The sequence below is a fragment of the Salmo salar genome, chromosome 09, assembly GCF_965601325.2.
Source record: "Salmo salar chromosome 09, fSalSal1, whole genome shotgun sequence".
In the NCBI taxonomy this organism is placed as follows: domain Eukaryota; kingdom Metazoa; phylum Chordata; class Actinopteri; order Salmoniformes; family Salmonidae; genus Salmo; species Salmo salar.
In genome coordinates, this window is record NC_138299.1 from 106,624,984 (window position 1) to 106,652,119 (window position 27,136).

At 46.2% G+C, this 27,136-nt stretch overlaps 3 protein-coding genes across 5 annotated transcripts in view; 2 read left to right on the forward strand and 1 right to left on the reverse strand.

Annotated features, from left to right (window-relative positions):
• mxd3 (MAX dimerization protein 3) overlaps positions 1-19,332 on the forward strand; it is a 90,993-nt gene extending 71,661 nt beyond the window's left edge. The window contains exons 3-6 of the mRNA XM_014213391.3: positions 7,964-7,993; positions 10,431-10,545; positions 12,992-13,238; positions 14,105-19,332. Coding sequence (XP_014068866.1) covers positions 7,964-7,993; positions 10,431-10,545; positions 12,992-13,238; positions 14,105-14,223 — 511 coding nt within the window. The 3' untranslated portion in view covers positions 14,224-19,332. The remainder of the gene's footprint in view (positions 1-7,963; positions 7,994-10,430; positions 10,546-12,991; positions 13,239-14,104) is intronic.
• On the forward strand, positions 14,436-19,332 carry LOC145858054 (uncharacterized). 2 transcript variants are annotated; one of them, XM_082956112.1, is made up of 2 exons: positions 14,436-18,983; positions 19,026-19,332. In XM_082956112.1, the coding sequence occupies exon 1, from the start codon at positions 14,436-14,438 to the stop codon at positions 15,699-15,701; it is 1,266 nt and encodes a 421-aa protein (XP_082812238.1). In that variant the 3' UTR covers positions 15,702-18,983; positions 19,026-19,332. The 2 variants fall into 2 exon arrangements, with proteins under 2 accessions (XP_082812238.1, XP_082812239.1); XM_082956113.1 differs by having other exon boundaries at positions 19,143-19,332.
• A 90-nt stretch (positions 19,333-19,422) lies between these two features.
• Positions 19,423-25,689, reverse strand: prelid1a (PRELI domain containing 1a). 2 transcript variants are annotated; one of them, XM_014213388.3, is made up of 7 exons: positions 25,531-25,689; positions 24,910-25,054; positions 23,922-24,147; positions 23,598-23,711; positions 22,844-22,922; positions 22,605-22,751; positions 19,423-22,501 (listed from the first exon to the last, which is right to left on the reverse strand). In XM_014213388.3, exons 2-7 carry the CDS (start codon positions 24,999-25,001, stop codon positions 22,377-22,379), a joined length of 783 nt encoding a protein of 260 aa, XP_014068863.1. In that variant the 5' UTR covers positions 25,002-25,054; positions 25,531-25,689; the 3' UTR covers positions 19,423-22,376. The 2 variants fall into 2 exon arrangements, with proteins under 2 accessions (XP_014068863.1, XP_014068865.1); XM_014213390.3 differs by lacking the exon at positions 22,605-22,751 and having other exon boundaries at positions 25,531-25,688.
• Between the last annotated feature and the right edge of the window lie 1,447 nt (positions 25,690-27,136).

Here is a 27,136-nt window from a genome sequence, read left to right on the forward strand (position 1 = left end):
ACAGGGTGTGGATCTCTGAACCTACTAGTTTGTCTGACAGCTAGCTAGGGACTGGGTGTCGCTCTGTGAACCTATTAGTCTGTTTGTCTGACAGCTAGCTAGGGATGGGGTGTGACTCTCTGAACCTACTAGTCTGTCTGACAGCTAGCTAGGGACGGGGTATGGCTCTCTGAACCTACTAGTCTGTCTGACAGCTAGGTAGGGACGGGATGTGGCTCTCTGAACCTACTAGTCTGTTTGTCTGACAGCTAGCTAGGGACGGGATGTTGCTCTCTGAACCTACTAGTCTGTCTGACAGCTAGCTAGGGACTGGGTGTGGCTCTCTGAACCTACTAGTCTGTCTGATAGCTAGCTAGGGATGGGGTGTGGCTCTCTGAACCTACTAGTCTGTCTGACAGCTAGCTAGGGACGGGATGTGGCTCTCTGAACCTAACTAGTCTGTCTGATAGCTAGCTAGGGACGGGGTGTGGCTCTCTGAACCTACTAGTCTCTAGGTCTGACAGCTAGCTAGGGACAGGGTGTGGCTATCTGAACCTACTAGTTTGTCTGACAGCTAGCTAGGGACGGGGTGTGGATCTCTGAACCTACTAGTTTGTTTGTCTGACCGCTAGCTAGGGACGGGATGTTGCTCTCTGAACCTACTAGTCTGTCTGACAACTAGCTACGGACGGGGTGTGGATCTCTGAACCTACTAGTTTGTCTGACAGCTAGCTAGGGACGGGGTGTGGCTCTGTGAACCTATTAGTCTGTTTGTCTGACAGCTAGCTAGGAACGGGATGTGGCTCTCTGAACCTACTAGTCTGTTTATCTGACAGCTAGCTAGGGACGGGGTGTGGCTCTGAACCTACTAGTCTTTTTGTCTGACAGCTAGCTAGGGACGGGGTGTGGCTCTCTGATCCTACTAGTCTGTCTGACAGCTGGCTAGGGACGGGGTGTGGCTCTCTCAACCTACTAGTCTGTCTGACAGCTAGCTAGGGACGGGGTGTGGCTCTCTGAAACTACTAATCTGTCTGACAGCTAGCTAGGGACGGGGTGTGGATCTCTGAAACTACTAATCTGTCTGACAGCTAGCTAGGGACGGGGTGTGGATCTCTGAACCTACTAGTCTGTTGTCTGACAGCTAGCTAGGGACGGGGTGTGGCTCTCTTAACCTACTAGTCTGTCTGACAGCTAGCTAGGGACGGGGTGTGGCTCTCTGAACCTACTAGTCTGTTGTTTGACAGCTAGCTAGGGACGGGGTGTGGCTCTCTGAACCTACTAGTCTGTCTGACAGCTAGCTAGGGACGGGGTGTGACTCTCTGAACCTACTAGTCTGTCTGACAGCTAGCTAGGGACGGGGTGTGGCTCTCTGAACCTACTAGTCTGTCTGACAGCTAGCTAGGGATGGGGTGTGGCTCTCTGAAACTACTAGTCTGTCTGACTGCTAGTTGGGGACGGGGTGTAGCTCTCTGAACCTACTAGTTTGTCTGACAGCTAGCTAGGGACGGGGTGTGGCTCTCTTAACCTACTAGTCTGTCTGACAGCTAGCTAGGGACGGGGTGTGGCTCTCTAAACCTACTAGTCTGTTGTTTGACAGCTAGCTAGGGACGGGGTGTGGCTCTCTGAACCTACTAGTTTGTCTGACAGCTAGCTAGGGACGGGGTGTGACTCTCTGAACCTACTAGTCTGTCTGACAGCTAGCTAGGGACGGGGTGTGGCTCTCTGAACCTACTAGTTTGTCTGACAGCTAGCTAGGGACGGGGTGTTGCTCTCTGAACCTACTAGTCTGTTTGTCTGACAGCTAGCTAGGGACGGGGTGTAGATCTCTGAACCTACTAGTCTGTCTGACAGCTAGCTAGGGATGAGTTGTGGCTCTCTGAAACTAGTCTGTTTGTCTGACAGCTAGCTAGGGACGGGGTGTGGCTCTCTGAACCTACTTGTCTGTCTGACCGCTTGCTAGGGACGGGATGTGGCTCTCTGAACCTACTAGTCTGTCTGACAGCTCGCTTGGGACGGGGTGTGGCTCTCTGAACATACTAGTCTGTCTGACAGTTAGCTAGGGACAGGGTGTGGCTCTCTGAACCTACTAGTCTGTTTGTCTGACAGCTAGCTAGGGACGAGGTGTGACTCTCTGAACCTATAAGTCTCTCTGACAGCTAGCTAGGGACAGGGTGTGGCTCTCTGAACCTACTAGTCTGTCTGACAGCTAGCTAGGGACTGGGTGTCGCTCTGTGAACCTATTAGTCTGTTTGTCTGACAGCTAGCTAGGGATGGGGTGTGACTCTCTGAACCTACTAGTCTGTCTGACAGCTAGCTAGGGACGGGGTGTGGCTCTCTTAACCTACTAGTCTGTTTGTCTGACAGCTAGCTAGGGACGGGGTGTGGCTCTCTGAACCTACTAGTCTGTCTGACAGCTAGCTAGGGACGTGGTGTGGCTCTCTGAACCAACTATTCTGTTTGTCTGACAGCTAGCTAGGGATGTGGTGTGGCTCTCTGAACCTACTAGTCTGTCTGACAGCTAGCTAGGGACGGGGTGTGGCTCTCTGAACTTACTAATCTGTCTGATAGATAGCTAGGGACGGGGTGTGGCTCTCTGAACCTACTAGTCTGTCTGACAGCTAGGTAGGGACTGGGTGTGGTTCTCTGAACCTACTAGTCTGTCTGACAGCTATCTAGGGACGGGGTGTGGCTCTGTGAACCTACTAGTTTGTCTGACAGCTAGCTAGGGCCGGGGTGTGGCTCTCTGAACCTACTAGTCTGTCTGACAGCTAGCTAGGGACGGGGTGTGGCTCTCTGAACCTACTAGTCTGTCTGACAGCTAGCTAGGGACGGGGTGTGGCTCTCTGAACCTACTAGTCTGTTTGTCTGACAGCTAGCTAGGGACGGGGTGTGGCTCTCTGAACCTACTTGTCTGTCTGACAGGTAGCTAGGGACTGAGTGTGGCTCTCTGAACCTAACTAGTCTGTCTGACAGCTAGCTAGGGATGGGGTGTGGCTCTCTGAAACTACTAGTCTGTCTGACAACTAGCTACGGACAGGGTGTGGATCTCTGAACCTACTAGTTTGTCTGACAGCTAGCTAGGGACTGGGTGTCGCTCTGTGAACCTATTAGTCTGTTTGTCTGACAGCTAGCTAGGGATGGGGTGTGACTCTCTGAACCTACTAGTCTGTCTGACAGCTAGCTAGGGACGGGGTATGGCTCTCTGAACCTACTAGTCTGTCTGACAGCTAGGTAGGGACGGGATGGGCTCTCTGAACCTACTAGTCTGTTTGTCTGACAGCTAGCTAGGGACGGGATGTTGCTCTCTGAACCTACTAGTCTGTCTGACAGCTAGCTAGGGACTGGGTGTGGCTCTCTGAACCTACTAGTCTGTCTGATAGCTAGCTAGGGATGGGGTGTGGCTCTCTGAACCTACTAGTCTGTCTGACAGCTAGCTAGGGACGGGATGTGGCTCTCTGAACCTAACTAGTCTGTCTGATAGCTAGCTAGGGACGGGGAATGGCTCTCTGAACCTACTAGTCTCTAGGTCTGACAGCTAGCTAGGGACGGGGTGTGGCTCTCTGAACCTACTAGTCTGTCTGACAGCTAGCTAGGGACGGGGTGTGTCTCTCTGAACTTACTCGTCTGTCTGATAGCTAGCTAGGGACGGGGTGTGGCTCTCTTAACCTGCTAGTCTGTCTGACAGCTAGCTAGGGACGGGGTGTAGCTCTCTGAACCTACTAATCTGTTGTTTGATAGCTAGCTAGGGACGGGGTGTGGCTCTCTGAACCTACTAGTCTGTTTGACAGCTAGCTAGGGACGGGGTGTGGCTCTCTGAACCTACTAGTCTGTCTGACAGCTAGCTAGGGACGGGGTGTGGCTCTCTGATCCTACTAGTCTGTTTGTCTGACAGCTAGCTAGGGACAGGGTGTGGCTATCTGAACCTACTAGTTTGTCTGACAGCTAGCTAGGGACGGGGTGTGGATCTCTGAACCTACTAGTCTGTTTGTCTGACCGCTAGCTAGGGACGGGATGTTGCTCTCTGAACCTACTAGTCTGTCTGACAACTAGCTACGGACGGGGTGTGGATCTCTGAACCTACTAGTTTGTCTGACAGCTAGCTAGGGACGGGGTGTGGCTCTGTGAACCTATTAGTCTGTTTGTCTGACAGCTAGCTAGGAACGGGATGTGGCTCTCTGAACCTACTAGTCTGTTTATCTGACAGCTAGCTAGGGACGGGGTGTGGCTCTGAACCTACTAGTCTTTTTGTCTGACAGCTAGCTAGGGACGGGGTGTGGCTCTCTGATCCTACTAGTCTGTCTGACAGCTGGCTAGGGACGGGGTGTGACTCTCTCAACCTACTAGTCTGTCTGACAGCTAGCTAGGGACGGGGTGTGGCTCTCTGAAACTACTAATCTGTCTGACAGCTAGCTAGGGACGGGGTGTGGATCTCTGAAACTACTAATCTGTCTGACAGCTAGCTAGGGACGGGGTGTGGATCTCTGAACCTACTAGTCTGTTGTCTGACAGCTAGCTAGGGACGGGGTGTGGCTCTCTTAACCTACTAGTCTGTCTGACAGCTAGCTAGGGACGGGGTGTGGATCTCTGAACCTACTAGTCTGTTGTTTGACAGCTAGCTAGGGACGGGGTGTGGCTCTCTGAACCTACTAGTCTGTCTGACAGCTAGCTAGGGACGGGGTGTGACTCTCTGAACCTACTAGTCTGTCTGACAGCTAGCTAGGGACGGGGTGTGGCTCTCTGAACCTACTAGTCTGTCTGACAGCTAGCTAGGAATGGGATGTGGCTCTCTGAACCTACTTGTCTGTCTGACTGCTAGTTGGGGACGGGGTGTAGCTCTCTGAACCTACTAGTTTGTCTGACAGCTAGCTAGGGACGGGGTGTGGCTCTCTTAACCTACTAGTCTGTCTGACAGCTAGCTAGGGACGGGGTGTGGCTCTCTAAACCTACTAGTCTGTTGTTTGACAGCTAGCTAGGGACGGGGTGTGGCTCTCTGAACCTACTAGTTTGTCTGACAGCTAGCTAGGGACGGGGTGTGACTCTCTGAACCTACTAGTCTGTCTGACAGCTAGCTAGGGACGGGGTGTGGCTCTCTGAACCTACTAGTTTGTCTGACAGCTAGCTAGGGACGGGGTGTTGCTCTCTGAACCTACTAGTCTGTTTGTCTGACAGCTAGCTAGGGACGGGGTGTAGATCTCTGAACCTACTAGTCTGTCTGACAGCTAGCTAGGGATGAGTTGTGGCTCTCTGAAACTAGTCTGTTTGTCTGACAGCTAGCTAGGGACGGGGTGTGGCTCTCTGAACCTACTTGTCTGTCTGACCGCTTGCTAGGGACGGGATGTGGCTCTCTGAACCTACTAGTCTGTCTGACAGCTCGCTTGGGACGGGGTGTGGCTCTCTGAACATACTAGTCTGTCTGACAGTTAGCTAGGGACAGGGTGTGGCTCTCTGAACCTACTAGTCTGTTTGTCTGACAGCTAGCTAGGGACGAGGTGTGACTCTCTGAACCTATAAGTCTCTCTGACAGCTAGCTAGGGACGGGGTGTGGCTCTCTGAACATACTAGTCTGTCTGACAGCTAGCTAGGGACAGGGTGTGGCTCTCTGAACCTACTAGTCTGTTTGTCTGACAGCTAGCTAGGGACGGGGTGTGGCTCTCTGAACCTACTAGTCTGTCTGACAGCTAGCTAGGGACGTGGTGTGGCTCTCTGAACCAACTATTCTGTTTGTCTGACAGCTAGCTAGGGATGTGGTGTGGCTCTCTGAACCTACTAGTCTGTCTGACAGCTAGCTAGGGACGGGGTGTGGCTCTCTGAACTTACTAATCTGTCTGATAGATAGCTAGGGACGGGGTGTGGCTCTCTGAACCTACTAGTCTGTCTGACAGCTAGCTAGGGACGGGGTGTGACTCTCTGAACCTACTAGTCTGTCTGACAGCTAGCTAGGGACGGGGTGTGGCTCTCTGAACATACTAGTCTGTCTGACAGCTAGCTAGGGACGGGGTGTGGCTCTCTGAACCTAGTAGTCTGTTTGTCTGACAGCTAGCAAGGGACTTGGTGTGGCTCTCTGAACCTACTAGTCTGTCTGATAGCTAGCTAGGGACGGGGTGTGGCTCTCTGAACCTACTAGTTTGTCTGACAGCTAGCTAGGGACGGGGTATGGCTCTTTGAACCTACTAGTCTGTTTGTCTGACAGCTAGCTAGGGACGGGGTGTGGATCTCTGAACCTACTAGTCTGTCTGACAGCTAGCTAGGGATGGGATGTGGCTCTCTGAACCTACTAGTTTGTCTGACAGCTAGCTAGGGACGGGGTGTGGCTCTCTGAACCTACTAGTCTGTTTGTCTGACAGCTAGCTAGGGACGGGGTGTTGCTCTCTGAACCTACTAGTCTTTCTGACAGCTAGCTAGGGACGGGGTTTGGCTCTCTGAACCTACTAGTTTGTCTGACAGCTAGCTAGGGAGGGGGTTTGGCTCTTTGAACCTACTAGTCTGTTTGTCTGACAGCTAGCTAGGGACGAGGTGTGGATCTCTGAACCTACTAGTCTGTCTGACAGCTAGCTAGGGATGGGATGTGGCTCTCTGAACCTACTAGTTTGTCTGACAGCTAGCTAGGGACGGGGTGTGGCTCTCTGAACCTACTAGTCTGTTTGTCTGACAGCTAGCTAGGGACGGGGTGTAGATCTCTGAACCTACTAGTCTGTCTGACAGCTAGCTAGGGACGGGGTGTGGCTCTCTGAACCTACTAGTCTGTCTGACAGCTAGCTAGGGACGGGATGTGGCTCTCTGAACCTACTAGTCTGTCTGACAGCTAGTTGGGGACGGGCTGTGGCTCTCTGAACCTACTAGTCTGTCTGACAGCTACCTAGGGACGGGGTGTAGCTCTCTGAAACTACTAGTCTGTCTGACAGCTAGCTAGGGACGGGGTGTGGATTTCTGAACCTATTAGTCTGTTGTCTGACAGCTAGCTAGGGATGGGGTGTGGCTCTCTGAACCTACTAGTCTGTCTGACAGGTAGCTTGGGACGGGGTTTGGCTCTCTGAACCTACTAGTCTGTCTGACAGCTAGCTAGGGGCGGGGTGTGGCTCTCTGAACCTACTAGTCTGTTTGTCTGACAGCTAGCTAGGGACGGGGTGTTGCTCTCTGAACCTACTAGTCTTTCTGACAGCTAGCTAGGGACGGGGTTTGGCTCTCTGAACCTACTAGTTTGTCTTACAGCTAGCTAGGGAGGGGGTTTGGCTCTTTGAACCTACTAGTCTGTTTGTCTGACAGCTAGCTAGGGACGAGGTGTGGATCTCTGAACCTACTAGTCTGTCTGACAGCTAGCTAGGGATGGGATGTGGCTCTCTGAACCTACTAGTTTGTCTGACAGCTAGCTAGGGACGGGGTGTGGCTCTCTGAACCTACTAGTCTGTTTGTCTGACAGCTAGCTAGGGACGGGGTGTAAATCTCTGAACCTACTAGTCTGTCTGACAGCTAGCTAGGGACGGGGTGTGGCTCTCTGAACCTACTAGTCTGTCTGACAGCTAGCTAGGGACGGGATGTGGCTCTCTGAACCTACTAGTCTGTCTGACAGCTAGTTGGGGACGGGCTGTGGCTCTCTGAACCTACTAGTCTGTCTGACAGCTACCTAGGGACGGGGTGTAGCTCTCTGAAACTACTAGTCTGTCTGACAGCTAGCTAGGGACGGGGTGTGGATCTCTGAACCTATTAGTCTGTTGTCTGACAGCTAGCTAGGGATGGGGTGTGGCTCTCTGAACATACTAGTCTGTCTGACAGGTAGCTTGGGACGGGGTTTGGCTCTCTGAACCTACTAGTCTGTCTGACAGCTAGCTAGGGGCGGGGTATGGCTGTTGTCATAATTTGGTTGCACTGAAGAATGTGTGCTGACTAGTCTACTTTTTATTGTTAAAATTATATATTATGAATATGTAATAATGACTTTATGCTTTATAAACTCAGTAATAATGAATTGTGCTTTCTACGTTCACAGGACAGTCCATAATGAGTTGGAGAAGCACAGGTAAAATAACAATTTTATCAGTCCTGTGACCTTCTACCTTTTACAACCACTGTGTAGATTTCCATTAGTACATGTCTAATTATAATAGTAACAACACAGGCATACAACTAAAGATGTCTTAAAAGTGCCACTGAACACAGCAGATTGACAAGCGGGTTTTTCTGTTGTTCATTAGAAAAACCAAATTTCAGTGCTTGGAGGTGTGTTTCCTGACATATTCTGCGTTTGGTTAATGATGATTGTCCCTCATCAGACACTGTAGACGCGGAAGCCTAATTCACTTCCTCAAAATCCCCAGAATTAATCTAAGACAACTCAAGAAATCTGTAGTTAATTTTGACGTTTTATTCCAAGGATGTTTTATTTAGGCAATTTTACATCTAACTAAGTTGTTTGGTGCAGTATTTCTCAAGTAAAAAAAAAAGTGCAATGCTTTGTCTTATGTAAACAAAGTCGGAGGTGCTGGGCAGGTCTGTCTCACTGTCTGTGCTATTGGATAGAGAGCAATCCCAGCAACTGTTTATTTATTTCTATTTATTTAACCTTTATTTAACTATTCAAGTCCGCTAAGAACATATTGTTATTTACAATGACGGCCTACCAAAAGGCTTCCTGTGGGAACAGGGATTAAAAATTAAAACAATATATAAATATAGGACAAAACACACATCACGACGAGACAACACTACATAAAGAGAGACCTAAGACAACAACATAGCAAGGCAGCAACACATGATAACACAGCATGGTAGAAACACAACATGACAACAACATGGTAGCAGCACAACATGACAACAACATGGTAGAAGCACAACATGACAACAACATGGTAGCAGCACAACATGGTAGCAGCACAAAAAAACATGGTACAAACATTATTGGGCACAGACAACAGCACAAAGGGCAAGAAGGTAGAGACAACAATACATCATGCAAAGCAGCCACAACTGTCAGTAAGAGTGTCCATGATTGAGTCTTTGAATGAAGAGATGGAGATAAAACGGTCCAGTTTGAGTGTTTGTTGCAGCTCGTTCCAGTCGCTAGCTGCAGCGAACTGAATAGAGGTTCACCCCGTTAGTGTCAAATCAAAACCCAACCTTCACTTACTTGTTGTGACGCACATATGTTCCAAACTTAGTTTTAGATGAGAATGACTTTATTTAAATGTATTTAGTTATTATTTTTTTTACCCCTTTTTTTCTCCCCGATTTCGTGGTATCTAATTGGTAGTTACAGTCTTGTCTCATCGCTGCAACTCTTGTACGGACTCAGGAGAGGCGAAGGTCGAGAGCCGTGCGTCCTCCAAAACACAACCCAACCAAGCTGCACTGCTTCTTGACACAGTGCCCCCACTTAACCCGGAAGCCAGCCACACCAATGTGTCGGAGGAAACACCGTACACCTGGCAACCGTGTCAGCGTGCACTGCGCCCGGCCCGCCACAGGAGTCGCTAGAGCGCGATGGGACAAGGACCTCCCAGCTGGCCAAACCCTCCCCTAACTCGGACGACGCTAGACCAATTGTGCTCCACGCCATAAATCTCCCGGTCGTGGCCGGCTGTGACAGAGCCTGGACTCAAACCCAGAATCTCTAGTGGCACAGCTAGCACTGCGCCACTCGAGAGGCAGATAATGACTTTATGACCAAAATTATCCTATTTACATTTTGTAGTCAATTTTGACACAATAACTGTCTGTGACTCATATCGATGCCACACACTGTTTTCAAAGGGATTCGATGCTTTTTAAAGACAGCCACTCCTTAATATCTTATTTCATTTAATCTTTAAGTGCAACTGGGCTTGAGTTCTATTAAATATTAAAGGGCAGGAGTCCATCTCCTGTTTCTGTAGAGTGAACCAGAACGGCCCGTAAGGCAGGAGTCCATCTCCTGTTTTCTGTAGTGTGAAGCAGAACGGCCCATAGGGCAGGAGTCCATCTCCTGTTTTCTGTAGTGGGAACCAGAACGGCCCATAGGGCAGGAGTCTATCTCCTGTTTCTGTACAGTGAACCAGAACAGCCCATAGGGCAGGAGTCCATCTCCTGTTGTCTGTAGTGTGAACCAGAACGGCCCATAGGGCAGGAGTCCATCTCCTGTTTCTGTAGAGTGAACCAGAACGGCCCATAGGGCAGCAGTCCATCTCCTGTTTCTGTAGAGTGAACCAGAACGGCCCATAGGGCAGGAGTCCATCTCCTGTTTCTGTAGAGTGAACCAGAACGGCCCATAGGGCAGGAGTCCATCTCCTGTTTCTGTACAGTGATGCAGCTTAATGTACAGTACACCCCCTGGACAGAGCACTAGCCTATGGCAGGGTCTAGTTTATGAATAGTTATATTATTGTAACAGACGTGCTCAGTTGAGATATTGTTTAATTGTGTTGTTGTAACATTGTTTCATTGTGTTGTTGTAACATTGTTTCATTGTGTTGTTGTAACAGACGTGCTCAGTTGAGGCACCACCTGGAACAGTTGAAGCAGCAGGTTCCTCAGTTGTCTGACTCCATGAGAAACACCACCCTGAACCTGCTGAGACGGGCTCAGAAACACATCAAGGTGAGATGAACACACAGCTAAACCCTAAACCCTACCCTAAACCCTAACCACTACCCAAAACCCTACCCTAACCACTACCCTAAACCCTACCCACTACCCTAAACCCTAACCACTACCCAAAACCCTACCCTAACCACTACCCTAAACCCTACCCTACCCTACCCTAACCACTACCCTAAACCCTACCCCCTACCCTACCCGAACCACTACCCTAAACCCTACTCGAACCCTAAACACTACCCTTAAAGGGATACTTAGGGATTTTGACGATGAGGCCCTTTATCTACTGACCCAGAGTCAGATGAACTCATGGATACCATTTTCACGTCCAGTATGAAGAAAGTTGGAGGTAGTTTCACAGGGCCAATGCTAACTAGTGTTAGCGCAATGACTGGAAGTCTATGGCTATCTGCTAGCATGCCTCTCTCTCTCTCTCTCTCTCTCTGTATAACTGTACTCATGTCTCTCTCTCTCTGTGTGTGTATAACTGTACTCATCTCTCTCTGTATTAGAGGTCGACCGATTCTGATTTTTCAATGCCGATACCGATTATTGTAGGACCAAAAAAGCCGATAACGATTAATCGGCAGTTTTTTATTTGTATTTTTACAAACATTTTTTGTAATAATGACAATTACAACAATACTGAATGAACACTTATTTTAACTTAATATAATACATCAATAAAATCAATTTAGCCTCAAATAAATAATGAAACATGTTCAATTTGGTTTAAATAATGCAAAAACAAAGTGTTGGAGAAGAAAGTAAAAGTGCAATATGTGCCATGTAAGAAAGCTAACGTTTAAGTGCCTTGCTCAGAACATGAGAGCATATGAAAGCTGGTGGTTCCTTTTAACATGAGTCTTCAATGTTCCCAGGTAAGAAGTTTTAGGTTGTAGTTATTATAGGAATTATAGGACTATTTCTCTCTATACGATTTGTATTTCATATACCTTTGACTATTGGATGTTCTTATAGGCACATTAGTATTGCCAGTGTAACAGTATAGCTTCCGTCCCTCTCCTCGCTCCTACCTGGGCTTGAACCAGGAACACATTGACGACAGCCACCCTCGAAGCAGCGTTACCCATGCAGAGCAAGGGGAACAACTACTCCAAGTCTCAGAGCGAGTGATGTTTGAAACGCTATTAGCGCGCACCCGCTAACTAGCTAGCCATTTCACATCGGTTACACCAGCCTAATCTCGGGAGTTGATAGGCTTGAAGTCATAAACAGCGTAATGCTTGAAGCACAGCGAAGAGCTGCTGGCAAAACGCACTAAAGTGCTGTTTGAATGAATGCTTACGAGCCTGCTGCTGCCTACCATCGCTCAGTCAGACTGCTCTATCAAATCATAGACTTAATTGTAACATAATAACACACAGAAATACGAGCCTTAGGTCATTAATATGGTCCAATCCGGAAACTATCATCTCAAAAACAAAACGTTTTTCCTTTCAGTGAAATACGGAACCTGTCCGTATTTTATCTAACTGGTGGCATCCCTAAGTCTAAATATTCCTGTTACATTGCACAACCTTCAATGTCATGTCATAATTACGTAAAATTCTGGCAAATTAGTTCGCAACGAGCCAGGCGGCCCAAACTGCTGCATATACCCTGACTCTGTTGCAAGAGAAGTGTCACATTTTCCCTAGTTAAAAGAAATTCATGTTAGCAGGCAATATTAACTAAATATGCAGGATTAAAAATATATACTTGTGTATTGATTTTAAGAAAGGCATTGATGTTTATGGTTGGAGCAACGTGTACCTAAGCGATTATATGCAACGCAGGACAGGCTAGATAAACTAGTAATATCATCAACCATGTGTAGTTAACTAGTGATTATGATTGATTGATTGTTTTTTATAAGATAAGTTTAATGCTAGCTATCAACTTACCTTGGCTTCTTACTGCATTCGCGTAACAGGCAGGCTCCTCGTGGAGTGCAATGTAAAGCAGGTGGTTAGAGCGTTGGACTAGTTAACCGTAAGGTTGCAAGATTGAATCCCTGAGCTGACAAGGTAAAAATCTGTCGTTCTGCCCCTGAACAAGGCAGTTAACCCACCGTTCCCCGGTAGGCCGTCATTGAAAATAAGAATGTTTTCTTAACTGACTTGCCTAGTTAAATAAAGGTCTAAAAAAAAAAAAAAAAAGGCCAAATCGGCGTCCAAAAATACCGATTTCTGATTGTTATGAAAACCTGAAATCGGCCCTAATTAATTGGCCATTCCAATTAATCGGTCGACATCTACTCTGTATAACTGTCCTCATCTCTCTCTCTCTGTATAACTGTCCTCATCTCTCTCTCTCTCTCTCTCGCTCTCTCTCTCTGTATAACTGTCCTCATCTCTCTCTCTCTCTCTCTCTGTATAACTGTCCTCATCTCTCTCTCTCTCTGTATAACTGTCCTCATCTCTCTCTCCTTCGCCCCCATCAGAAGCTACAGGAGCAGGATGAACGTGCGGAGCAGTTAAAGGGTCATCTGCGTTGGGAGCAGAGAGAGCTGAGGGTGAGGCTGGAGCAGCTACAGGGACATGGAGGCCTGGGGGGTCTGACTGGTCTGGGCCCTGGGGGTCTGACTGGTCAGGGTCTGGGAGGAACAGGAGTGGTCTCAGAGAGGATGAGGAACGACAGTCTGGGATCAGCAGCCATGTCCTCTTCAGAGAGATCTGACTCTGACAGAGGTGAGTCTCAGTCGTCACAGCTGCATGTTTAGTAACCAATCACAGCTGTCTTACCCATGTTTAGTATCTCTCTCAAAACAGAACCTGGGGATATCCATTTGTTAGGGAGAACATCTTCAGCTTTTGTTGACGGAAGTGTTTTCACACTGAGATGGTCTCTGTCCCAGGTCTCCTCCGTGTTCAGTGTTGTCCTCTCAGGGATATGAGATGGTCTCGGCCCCAGCTCTCCTCCGTGTTCAGTGTTGTCCTCTCAGGGATATGAGATGGTCTCTGTCCCAGCTCTTCTCCGTGTTCAGTGTTGTCCTCTCAGGGATATGAGATGGTCTCTGTCCCAGCTCTTCTCCGTGTTCAGTGTTGACCTCTCAGGGATATGAGATGGTCTCTGTCCCAGCTCTCCTCTGTGTTCAGTGTTGTCCTCTCAGGGATACGAGATGGTCTCTGCCCCAGCTCTCTTCCGTGTTCAGTGTTGTACTCTCAGGGATATGAGATGGTCTCGGCCCCAGCTCTCCTCCGTGTTCAGTGCTGTCCTCTCAGGGATGTGAGATGGTCTCGGTCCCAGCTCTCCTCCGTGTTCAGTGTTCATCTCCATTTTCAAGTGTTAGGGATATAGGTCTACAACTTCAGGTTTTGTCGACCGAAGTGTCCAGAGGTGTTCATGTTTAAAGTTTTTCAGCTTAGTGTTTCATATCAGAGAAATACGGTGTCTTAAGTAAAACTAAAACACACATTGATTTTACCAGAAGATTTTTAGGAGAAATTTGAGTCTGCGATTGAACAGATTTTCTTTTTCCCCCAGTCATTTTTGACAGATTATAGATTGTCTTTGATAACCTGAGATGTGTTTTGTTGTTTTTTTGTCGTTGCAGAAGACGTAGAGGTTGATGTGGAGAGTATAGTGTTTGAGTGTCTGGACTCTGATGGACTGGGGACGGTCCATGGCATGGATCACTGTTACTCCAGCAGCCCTGCCTGGGCCGGGCTATGACCTACCTGCCACTGTATACTACACACACCCTTCTGGAGGGACACACCGGCGTCTTATGTCAGCTAGTGCCACGATTCCCACCTGCACTGTCGGCTTTTAAGGGACGAGCGTCGCGTTGGAGTGACGCCACCTGACGTAAGACAATGGGGGGACACACAGGAGGAAAAACATTCCAAATAGGACAAAGGACAAAACAATAAGGAAAGAAGAAGATGAGGAACAACCTCAACAACATTACAATACAGGGACAGGACAGCTGGAACAACCTCAACATTACTGTACAGGAACAGGACAGCTGGAACAACCTCAACAACATTACTGTACAGGAACAGGACAGCTGGAACAACCTCAACAACATTATTGTACAGGAACAGGACAGCTGGAACAACCTCAACAACATTATTGTACAGGAACAGGACAGCTGGAACAACCTCAACAACATTATTGTACAGGAACAGGACAGCTGGAACAACCTCAACAACATTACTGTACAGGAACAGGACAGCTGGAACAACCTCAACATTAAAATACAGGAACAGGCCAGCTGGAACAACCTCAACAACATTACAATACAGGAACAGGACAGCTGGAACAACCTCAACAACATTACAATACAGGAACAGGACAGCTGGAACAACCTCAACATTACAATACAGGAACAGGACAGCTGGAACAACCTCAACATTACAATACAGGAACAGGACAGCTGGAACAACCTCAACAACATTACAATACAGGAACAGGACAGCTGGAACAACCTCAACAACATTACAGTACAGGAACAGGACAGCTGGAACAACCTCAACTACATTACAGTACAGGAACAGGACAGCTGGAACAACCTCAACTACATTACAGTACAGGAACAGGACAGCTGGAACAACCTCAACAACATTACAGTACAGGAACAGGACAGCTGGAACAACCTCAACAACATTACTTTACAGGAACAGGACAGCTGGAACAACCTCAACAACATTACTGTACAGGAACAGGACAGCTGGAACAACCTCAACAACATTACTGTACAGGAACAGGACAGCTGGAACAACCTCAACAACATTACTGTACAGGAACAGGACAGCTGGAACAACCTCAACAACATTACTGTACAGGAACAGGACAGCTGGAACAACCTCAACAACATTACTGTACAGGATCGGGACAGCTGGAACAACCTCAACAACATTACTGTACAGGATCGGGACAGCTGGAACAACTTCAACAACATTACTGTACAGGAACGGGACAGCTGGAACAACCTCAACAACATTACTGTACAGGAACAGGACAGCTGGAACAACGTCAACATTACTGTACAGGAACAGGACAGCTGGAACAACCTCAACATTACTGTACAGGAACAGGACAGCTGGAACAACCTCAATAACATTACTGTACAGGAACAGGACAGCTGGACTACACACAACAACCAGGGAAAAGTGATCACTTTTTTAAAAAAGTTTTATTTTATCTAACTTCTCATTCAGCTCTGACTTACTGTGAGCTGAATCTGTTTTTAAAATATATATTTAGCTCAAATCTCTGAGCAGGTTTTTATCTTTGTCTGACCTCTTAAACAGCCTCCACTCAAGGACAGTCCAACCATAATTCGGTGGATGCTTATACTTGTCCTATTTAACACATGTACCTGTGTGTATTATCAGCATGTGTGAATTGGAAATGTGTTTTGTTTCCATGTCCCAACTCCCCCCCCTGAGACACCTTCAGAGTCACAGCCTGGGTCAGCCATTATCATTAGGGTTAAGTGCCTTGCTCAAGGGCACATCGGCAGATTTCTTTGCTTGGAGATTCAAACTAGCAACCTTTCGGTTACTGGCCCAACGCTCTAACCACTCGGCTAGCTGCCGCCGTATGAATGGCGGTAGGAACCATTGAGCTTCATTATACTTTCTCACCACAGTATCACTGACTTCAAATAGAAACAACAGGGTAGTATTCATTAGAAAACATACTGAAACAATAAGAAAAGCTCTGTTTTGTTTTCCGTTGCAAAAAGTTTTGCGACCGTGTGCTCTTAATGAATACGACCCGTTTAATGAAGGCAATTCGAACCGAGCGTCATGGATTGAATAGGTGCTCAAGGTGCTGTGCTCACTGTCCACAAGCGTTATGAAAACACCAGACATGGCCCAATAATGTAGTGCACTACTTTAGACAGGGCCCAATAATGTAGTGCACTACTTTAGACAGGGCCCTATAATGTAGTGCACTACTTTAGACAGGGCCCAATAATGTAGTGCACGATATAGGGCAGGGTTTCCCAACTGGTGGCCGGCCAGTAGGGGATTGTATTTATTTATTGTTGTACATCAGACTATAAAAACACCATCAAATCAATTTGATTTAATCTACTAATTATCTGTAATTATGTTCCGCCCCAGTCTACGAATTATTTGTAATTATGTTCTGGCCCCAGTCTACGAAATATCTGTAATTATGTTCTGGCCCCAGTCTACGAATTATCTGTAATTATGTTCCGGCCCCAGTCTACGAATGATCTGTAATTATGTTCCGGCCCCAGTCTACTAATTATCTGTAATAATGTTCCGGGCCCCAGTCTACTAATTATCTGTAATTATGTTCCGACCCCCAGTCTACTAATTATCTGTAATTATGTTCCGGCCCCCAGTCTACTAATTATCTGTAATTATGTTCCAGCCCCCAGTCTACTAATTATCTGTAATTATGTTCCGGTCCCCAGTCTACTAATTATCTGTAATTATGTTCCGGCCCCCAGTCTACTAATTATCTGTAATTATGTTCTGGCCCCCAGTCTACTAATTATCTGTAATTATGTTCCGGCCCCCAGTCTACTAAATATCTGTAATTATGTTCCGGGCCCCTGACCATCCGCTCAACGTAGGGAACAGGGAACCCTTAGGGACCCGTACCAGTTCACCAAACGGTGCTACAATCTTTTGCTCTAAGGTCTTCTTTACAATATCTCTATATTGGAAAACACTGCCTTTAACTCTCCAGCCTTTCGCTCCAGCCAACAAGCTTCAGGAATATTATAACGTATTGTCACCTTGTACAGCATTTATTAAGTCTGTAGTCTGTCTGTCTGTTCTGTTATTGTGACTAAGTCTGTCCTTTTATTTTATTTTATTTATATTTGTTATTTTGTTTTGTTGCACAAAACTATCCACATAGCACTTCTTCTTTGCATCCTAAAAAGCACAATAATTCCCTTTTCTAGTGCACTACTGTTGACCAGGTTCCATAAGGCTTCGGTTAAAGTAGTGCACTAAATACGACAGGGGTTCTCAAACTTTCATCAGGGACCCCCTCTCATAATCAGAACTGGAGTGAGATAAAAAAACATAGTTCAAGTAATTACACTAGGACTAGGGCAGTGCATGGCTTCCCTCCATATGGAGCCTCCGACCACATTTTCAGATCCAGCATAAATTGTCCCTTATGAACATGCATTGTATTACAATCTCAAAGATTATTCCACGGATCCCTTGGACAAAATGTGTTTATTCTGTTGTAAGTAATATTCATAAAAATATAAAAAAACATGTATCTTTGAGAACCCCTGGTCTGGCTGTTGACCCCCTTGCAGTACAGACCCCACTTTGAGAACCCCTGATATAGGGTGCTATTTGGGGATGTACCCTTTATATCTTGTAAAGGTTGTGGGTAATATCACTCTGAGCAATGCTTCTACTGAACTGGGGTGAGTTTCTCCAGAAAACAAAGATAATCTTTTAGCCTTTAGATCATTGTTTATCCATTGGACTTGAGATTATATTTTATGTTTTTAGGAAATGCACCCCTGAAATTTCCCGGACATAAATTAAGATTACTGTAGTCCTGGACACAAAAAAAACTAATTTTCCTTTGAGCTTGCTTTTTAATCCACGGGCTGAGGCAGGGATTCAATCCGGTCACGGGTTATAGGCATTGCGGGTTATAGGCATTGCCGTTTTTAAAGGTAATGTTCCCCGCATCTCGTGGAGAACCCATTCACAGTAAACGCTACATATGGCAGCTCAATAGGAAATTACCTTTACACCCGCGATGCCTATAACCCGCGATAGGATTTAATCCGCTCTAAATCGTGTGTCCAGGAAACCACCATCTTTTAATTACCTAGCCATATTGTAACAAGACTGTTTGTTCTTCATGAGTTTAACAGTTGAATTAGTTTCATGTTTCTGATGTGGACATTATGGAACTCATAGGAAATGCAGGTGTCTTTGCTAAGTGTCCATACGGGTGCTATAATGGTGCATATTTTGCAAACATTTGATTTACAATTGCTCGTATGAACTTGAAGTCATTCTGTCTGGATTTCAAGTCATTGAATATGTATTACTCATATCTTGACTATACCTGCAATAGATGCCACCATGTTAGGAAAATAGTACATGTTTGGGTAAAAAGCATTATTTTGATATGTAATACAGTACTTGCAATTTACATTAATGCAACTGTAGCCTTGGATGCCAGGCTTAGCCAATGAGACAAGATTTGGAAGGATGGGGCTCTGCGAGACTGATGCAGCTGTCTTACAAGTACCAGTCTACTAAAACTAAACTCACTGTGGATTTCATCCTCTGAGGTGACTGCCTGCCTGGAAGTTACCCACTGAGGTGACTGACTTTCAGAATGCTACCCAGAGGTGACTGACTGCCTGGAAGTTACCCTCTGAGGTGCGCTGACTGACTGCCTGCCTGTTACCCACTGAGGTGCGCTGACTGACTGCCTTCAGGATGTTACCCACTGAGGTGACTGACTGACTGACTGCCTTCAGGATGTTACCCACTGAGGTGCGCTGACTGACTGCCTTCAGGATGTTACCCACTGAGGTGCGCTGACTGACTGCCTTCAGGATGTTACCCACTGAGGTGCGCTGACTGACTGCCTTCAGGATGTTACCTACTGAGGTGCGCTGACTGACTGCCTTCAGGATGTTAATACCCCAACAAGATGCCTTATGACCTTGTCATTGCAACAAGAAAATGTCTGTATATCTGTATGCACTTATAAGTCTTCCTCTGTCCCAGTACAATTACGTAGCATTTGTATACTAGGGTATGTATGCCTTTTGTATGAATAAATATTTGTAATATTTAATACTAATCACTTCCTTGTTATTCAAAGGCAGTATGAGATTATTTGAGGAAGACAATGAAAAAAAAAAAAAAAAAAAAAATTACAAAATGATCCAGAAACAGAAAGTATTTATTGGTATTCATCAATAAGTTGATACTGTTGCTCAAACATAGCACATTCATAATTTGTATTCATTCATTTTCTTTAAAAGAGATTCTCAGGTACTTGTGTACTTTTTATAGCCAGTAGTTCTGAATGTAGAGCTCATGAGCTGAAAGTGGTGTACTACGTCATACACGTGCAACTTTACTAGCTGTCACTCAAATGGAGAGGGGCTGGCCCATGTAGGGGAAAAGGGTTTCAAACGAGGGATTTCATGGCTAATTGAGGTAAAAATAGTAATTCTGCTCATAGATTATCTCATGTTTATAAACTGGGTGGTCAGAGGCCTTGAATGCTGATTGGCTGACAGCCATGGTATATCAGACCATATACCACAGATATGAAAAAAAACATACATTTTTACTTCTCTAATTACATTGGTAACCAGTTTATAATAGCAATAAGGCATCTCGGGGGTGGGGGGGGGGGTTGTGATATATGACCAATATACCACGGCTAAGGGCTGTGTTCAGGCATATACGACATCCCCTCACGCCTTATTACTTTAACTAACTACACATTGACACATCCAGCCCAAAGGGGGAGGTTTAAAAAAATAATACATAGTTGCCGTCAAAGTTCCGGAGCATATCTTTAAGTGTAATTATACAATTTGTTTTTGAAAATTTGGCTCATTTTCTGAAGCTAATTTCTTCAAGCATACATACAGACATTGATATCCACAGCAATCCTGTCTTTTCACAATGTCAAGAGAGCGCCAAGTAGCAGCCCTCTCTCTAGCCCAGGCTGATCACTTTCAAGTAACGACTGCAAAATAACGTGGACCCTCTCATCACACTAGTAAAAACTTCAATTTGAAGCAATGAATTATCATTCTGAATCCAAAAGTATAGAAATGTAGCGCCATAACTGAAATCAATTAACCTGTAGTGAAGATTCAGTGAGATTTCTTTGAGATGGCTTTTTGAGTAGTCTAGTTAGAAGAAAACAAAGATGATTTTGAAAAAGATAAATATTTACGAATCGTAAGCCTAAATCTAAAGTAACTGAAGATATGTAGTCAGTCTCATTAACAATGTGAGAAACAAAACTATATAAAAGTAAAGGAATTATGACAGGAGAAATACTTCCCGTTACGGAAAAGACAGAAGTGCACAAGAGGTTAAAGGGTCCATAAGTCTGTGGTTAAAAGTAGTATACTATATAGGGAATAGGGTGCCATTTGGGACTCAACCACTGAGTTGGGAGGGAATGGTGGTTAGGCCTACAGCTCTAGGATCAGCTTCCCCTCTACCAATCCTAACCTTAGCCATTATTGTGAAAATGCTAAAAACTGACAATATCAGCGTCTAGGGACAGCTTCACGCAACTTCGTGGAACTCCCTCATCCCCTACGGCTATGACAGTACTCAGTAGGTCACAAAAAAACAACTCGAGACACACAGTCATTTCTGGAGACACGAACCAGTCTCTTGTACTAGCTCCCAATAAAAAGGACAAGACCGACCAACACCAACGTCGGCCGTGCACGGTAGACCACCTGCCGGGTGGAACTGGTGTTGTCCTGTCCCTAATGCTGCCGCATACCTCCAACAATAACAATCTAGTTACTCAAGTTTACATTCTGTGACGTACAGTAACCACTTCTATAGCGTTTAGATCACGGGTTCCATTTCTCATCTCCTTTCGCTTTCTGCTACTAATATGTAACCTTCCATTTCTGCAGGTTTGTCTCATTGAGATCAGCATCTACACAATAACTGATAAGACCATGACAGGTGGAGGGAGTAGAATGGAAACCAGCCCAACCCTTTCACCTCCCTGTTCAGAGTACTGTACTGAAGGAAAGGAGACAAGGAAAGGAAGCTAGTGAGGACTATTGAGACCCAGCCCAGACACTTGTGGTAGAAGACAAGAGTCTAAAAGGTGCTGCATGGTCAATCCGATGTCTGCAGAGGCAGTACGGCGGTTCCACTGTGTTGCGGCAGTACAGCGGTTCCACTGTGTTGCGGCAGTACAGCGGTTCCACTGTGTTGCGGCAGTACAGCGGTTTACGGTAATGCAGCCTCTTCAGAAGTCAGAGCAAACATACTTTTTGGGTTTCCCGGAGCTGTTGTGAAGGAAGTTGTCGAGGAAGTGAGTTTGTGTTTATACAGGACCTACCGTCAACCAATCATGTCAATGCGGAGCTATACAGAGCCCTCCACATTGTTACAACATTTGAGAGGTGCACAGCGAAGCAGTACGGAGCTTGATTTGGCCTCTGCATGCCTCTCCGGAGCCTCCATTGCATCACACCCTACATATGGTCTCCACCACTTTATCAGATCCAGCATAAATTGGCTTTAACTGTAATGGTTCATCGTCTAGATCACTTTCACACCTAGAGTCACAAAATTCCCAAGGTTTTCCAGAAATCTTGGTTGGAGGATTCCGGATTTCCTTCTTACGGTAATCTTTCAATTTCTGGAAAACCTGGTAATTTTAGTTAACAGAATGTAATCTAACCATTAGGGGGCTCAATAAGATCTGATCTGTAATTTTAGTTAACAGAATTTTGCATCCCTAACCACAGATCTAGGATCAGATTCCCCTCCCTCAATCTAACCATTAGGGGGCTCAATAAGATCTGATCCCAGGTCTGGTTAAGGACAACCAGACCTGGGTTCAAATACTATTCAACGTTTTTTTTTTAATACTTTTTGCTATTGCTTGAGCCTTCCCGGAGTGGTTCCATTGTGCCAGCCAGGCATGCTGAATCGATCCCAGATAAAGTATTTGAAATAATTTTCAAATAGTCTTTGAATAAAGGCAGGACTGACAGGGGCCAATGTCTACTTCCTCCCACTGGCACCTCGCATTCTGGGTTTAAGTTTCTATGATCAGCTTCCCCTCCGCCAATCCTAAACATATCAGCATCTAGGGGCAACTACACTGGCAGCTCAGACATACTGTTGTTTCTTGTGAGCCTGTGAGGCAAGGTCTTTAGCTTTCTCTTTAGCTGCCAGAGCTGTCACCCTGGCCCTCTCCGTAGCATGCTCAGCCAGGGTCCTGGAGGGGGTCTCACCTGAAAGGGGGGTGGGGGGGAGAGAGAAAAAACATGGTGGTTAGAGAAGGGAGAGGGGAGAGAGGAAACATGGTGCCATTGGTTTAGACCTGGGACACCGTACCGTTTCTACCGCTCCGCCGCGACACCGTACCGTTTCTACCACTCCGCCGCTCCACAGTACCGTTTCTACCGCTCCGCCTCTCCACAGCACCGTTTCTACCGCTCCACAGTACCGTTTCTACCGCTTCGCCGCTCCACAGTACCGTTTCTACCACGACACAGTACCGTTAATAATAAGGAACTGAACTGATCGCCCCACCTTATTTTACAGCGTAATAAAACAACTGGCCTCCATCTTACCTTGCATTTTGGCCAGGACGTATTCAAACCCCTTCATGGTCTTTGCAACACTGGTCTTGAACCGGGCAAGGCCGAACTCCTGTAAAGTGAAGTCAGAAATGAATGAAAATTATCATTAACAGGAATCTGTTTATACACAGAAGAACATGTCAGTCATACCATCAGTCACACCATCACTCCCCATCAGTCACACCATCACAAGGCTCAGTAAACCCAACTGGGCAGTTTAATAGCCGACACAACTGAGGGTTTATCAAAGTCTGATACCAGACAGTAAATCATTCAACAACTTCTACACAGGCTGAAAAGGCAAACTGCCAGCTTGTGGGTTCCTTTATGAGTCTTTCTGTAACACATAGATGGCTCCATAGCTCCATCCTATAGATGGCCCCATCCTATAGATGGCCCCATCCTATAGATGGCCCCATCCTATAGATGGCCCCATCCTATAGATGGCCCCATCCTATAGATGGCCCCATATCCCCATCCTATAGATGGCTCCATATCCCCATCCTATAGATGGCTCCATATCCCCATCCTATAGATGGCTCCATATCCCCATCCTATAGATGGCTAGATAGATGGCAGTGGAAAGATTGTCAAGTCAGGTGCTTTCTAGGGACCCCACCCTTCCAGTACCACTTCCATCTGGTGGTGTGGATATGGTTTCCACTGGCCTGGCACACACACACACACACACACACACACACACACACACACACACACACACACACACACACACACACACACACACCTGTATAGCTCTGGAGAGCCCGTAAAGGTTGGACGAGATCCAGGCCTCTCTGTTAATCTCCGTCCAGCTGGTGTTGTCAGGGTTAATTCTGTACTCACAACGCTCCTCCACAGACTGACAGGGGAATCAAAACAAAGCCAGACCATATTATGATAGTATATACAGCCAATGGAGTCTATAATGAAGACTTGCGTTGGCTCCCTTAGCTCAGCGGGCTAACACAGTCACAGACCAACAGGAGACCCACATCTCAAATCCAGGTCGGTCACACATACCATGGCTAAATACGGTCACGGGTTCGAAGTCCCAGTCGGTCACACGTACCATCATGCGTGCGTGGCTGATGTTCCAAGTCAGCGTTGTCATGGTTCTGTTCTGGGGGTCCACGATGGAATCCTCGATGATGTAGGCGTGCCTGGCCATGGTAACCGGCAGGTACTTCTCCATCCAGCGAGGCGCGCGGTTAGTTTTGGTCAGCAGTCGCCTAGAGACCAGACAGTTACCGGGAGTTACCTCCCTAAAGATGATGTCCTCCGTTAGGACATGGTTACTGAGGGGAGAGAGGAGATGGGAGTTCATTTATACTGTGGGGAGAGAGGAGATGGGAGTTCATTTATACTGTGGGGAGAGATGGGAGTTCATTTATACTGTGGGGAGAGATGGGAGTTCATTTATACTGTGGGGAGAGATGGGAGTTCATTTATACTGTGGGGAGAGATGGGAGTTCATTTATACTGTGGGGAGAGATGGGAGTTCATTTATACTGTGGGGAGAGATGGGAGTTCATTTATACTGTGGGGAGAGATGGGAGTTCATTTATACTGTGGGGAGAGATGGGAGTTCATTTATACTGTGGGGAGAGATGGGAGTTCATTGTACTATTGTATCACAGTTAGAGACATGCTGGGGAGAGAGGAGATGGGAGTTCATTGTAATATTGTATTACAGTTAGAGACATGCTGGGGAGAGAGGAGATGGGAGTTCATTGTAATATTGTATTACAGTTAGAGAGACATGCTGGGGAGAGAGGAAATGGGATGGGTGAATTAGGTTGGATTCCGAGAGACTTTCCAGGGACACTGAAAGATTACAGGTCGCAACGATGTCTATACGTCTCTATGCTACAACGTTGCGATGTCTATACATCTCTATGCTACAACGTTGCGATGTCCATACATCTCTATGCTACAACGTTGCGATGTCCATACATCTCTCTTCCTTACCTGTAGGGGTTGGGGGGTAATCTTTCTTACCTGTAGGGGTTGGGGGGTAATCTTTCTTACCTGTAGGGGTTGGGGGTCATCTGTCTTACCTGTAGGGGTTGGGGTATCGCTCCCAAAAAGCAATGCAGACTTGGTCCCAGGAACTTTTCAGATGATCTACGCAGGCAAAGTACTTCCCCATCGTTCCCCAAAAATGATGACTTCATATGTAACTGGTTACACTTTGGCAAATACCTGTTAGAAGAACAGGACACGTAAATAAACTCAAATTAGCTGGTACGTTATCAATTGCATGCACATTCGCCCAATCAATCGTGAAATTAGAAGGCTGCACTAAAAAAACGAAACTCCTAGATAAACATAGAAAGTGGAATAGTGTGCTTTTAAAATGACAGCTGTCAATCAAATGTAGTGAAATTAAAATCAGTAACGTGCGCACTAGTCATTGCTAACGTTAACGAAGCTAACGTTTTACCTGTTCATAATATAGATATATTTAGGTCCATATATACCGCTCGACATGCAACTTGTTTCTGCTAAAGACATCGTTAGTGACAGTTAACGGAATATAAACTGAAATGGTCACGTCTGGCTAGAATGCTAAGCTAACGAGTTAGCTTAGCATAAGCGTGGGAGTCAACGCCATGAATTAATTAAACTACATAACTTGACCGATTTTCATGAAGAAAAAATAAATACAAAACAATTACCTCGTTGGCAACACCATTTACATCGGAGATAAATGCATTTTCTACTACTTTTAGAAGAATGTAGCATGCAGCTACATGACAGAGTGACTTGGGCTGAAGGGAAGGTCAAGAACAACGCCATATACGGTAGAACAGAGAGGAAGAGGCGCGGCGAGAGGTTAACTGGTTCCGAAAACATGGTGTTCTCCAGCAGGCGGCGCTGTTTCGGAGGGAGGACGGTGGTGCAAGCGAAGAAGAAGAAGCTTGAATCTGATGGCGGTGGAAATAAGGATGACTGGATTTTTGTCATAAAGGATGGAAAAATAAGTACAATTATTTTGGGGGAAGGAATCGTTTTAGTGTCGGTATTACACCATTGTATCTGGTTGGAGCTCGTTTTCTGGGAGTATTGGAGCTGTTCTTTTTTGTTGTTTTTTGATTTTGCTGGTTCCGTGGAGAGGATTCAAAAGGGTATAAAAACCCATTGGGTAAAGTAGTTAAATACGAGGGCGCTTGTATTGGTTACCTGTGTTTCTGCTGACCAGACGGGACGTTTGTTGGCCTCGCTTGATTTAATTATTATCCTGTCGTTGTTTGAGCTACGGAGCAGGACCCCTGTCAAAATAGTAATTTTGTCAGATGTTAACATTTGAATGCAAAACGTTCGTAGGATGAATGGTGTGGTTAATGGAAGGAAGGATAATAATTATTCTGAGTCCCTCCAGAACTGAGTACAGCTGGGATATGTGTAGGCTACTACCCTGCCAGAGCTTTTGAATCCAGGCCAATGCAGTGTAACATGTTAAATGTTTTGTCATGTAGTGTCTGCAGACAGAAGGTACGGAGCCAGAAAGCTGCCAAAAAGGTTGAACGTATCGTTAGGATCGTATAAGAAAAGCCTTGCTCATCTGTGAACGTACAAACACCATGTTACGATTACAGACTAACATTTTAGGCTTGAACAAATCTTGAGTTGCAATTCTGACATTCAATAATACCTTTCAGAGTTTTGGCAGTTTCATCTCACCCACAAAAATAAAAGGTACTCCAAACTGCCTGTGAGGCGTGCTACGCGAACATACATGCCAGAGTAATATATATACACTACTCCAAAAAATAAAGGGAACACTTAAACAACACAATGTAACTCCAAGTCAATCACACTTCTGTTAAATCAAACTGTCCACTTAGGAAGCAACACTGATTGACAATACATTTCACATGCTGTTGTGCAAATAGACAACAGGTGGAAATTATAGGCAATTAGCAAGAGACCCCCAATAAAGGAGTGGTTCTGCAGGTGGGGACCACAGACCACTTCTCAGTTCCTATGCTTCCTGGCTGATGTTTTGGTCACTTTTGAATGCTGGCGGTGCTTTCCCTCTAGTGGTAGCATGAGACGGAGTCTACAACCCACACAAGTGGCTCAGGTAGTGCAGCTCATCCAGGATGGCACATCAATGCGAGCTGTGGCAAGAAGGTTTGCTGTGTCTGTCAGCGTAGTGTCCAGAGCATGGAGGCGCTACCAGGAGACAGGCCAGTACATCAGGAGACGTGGAGGAGGCCGTAGGAGGGCAACAACCCAGCAGCAGGACCGCTACCTCCGCCTTTGTGCAAGGAGGAGCAG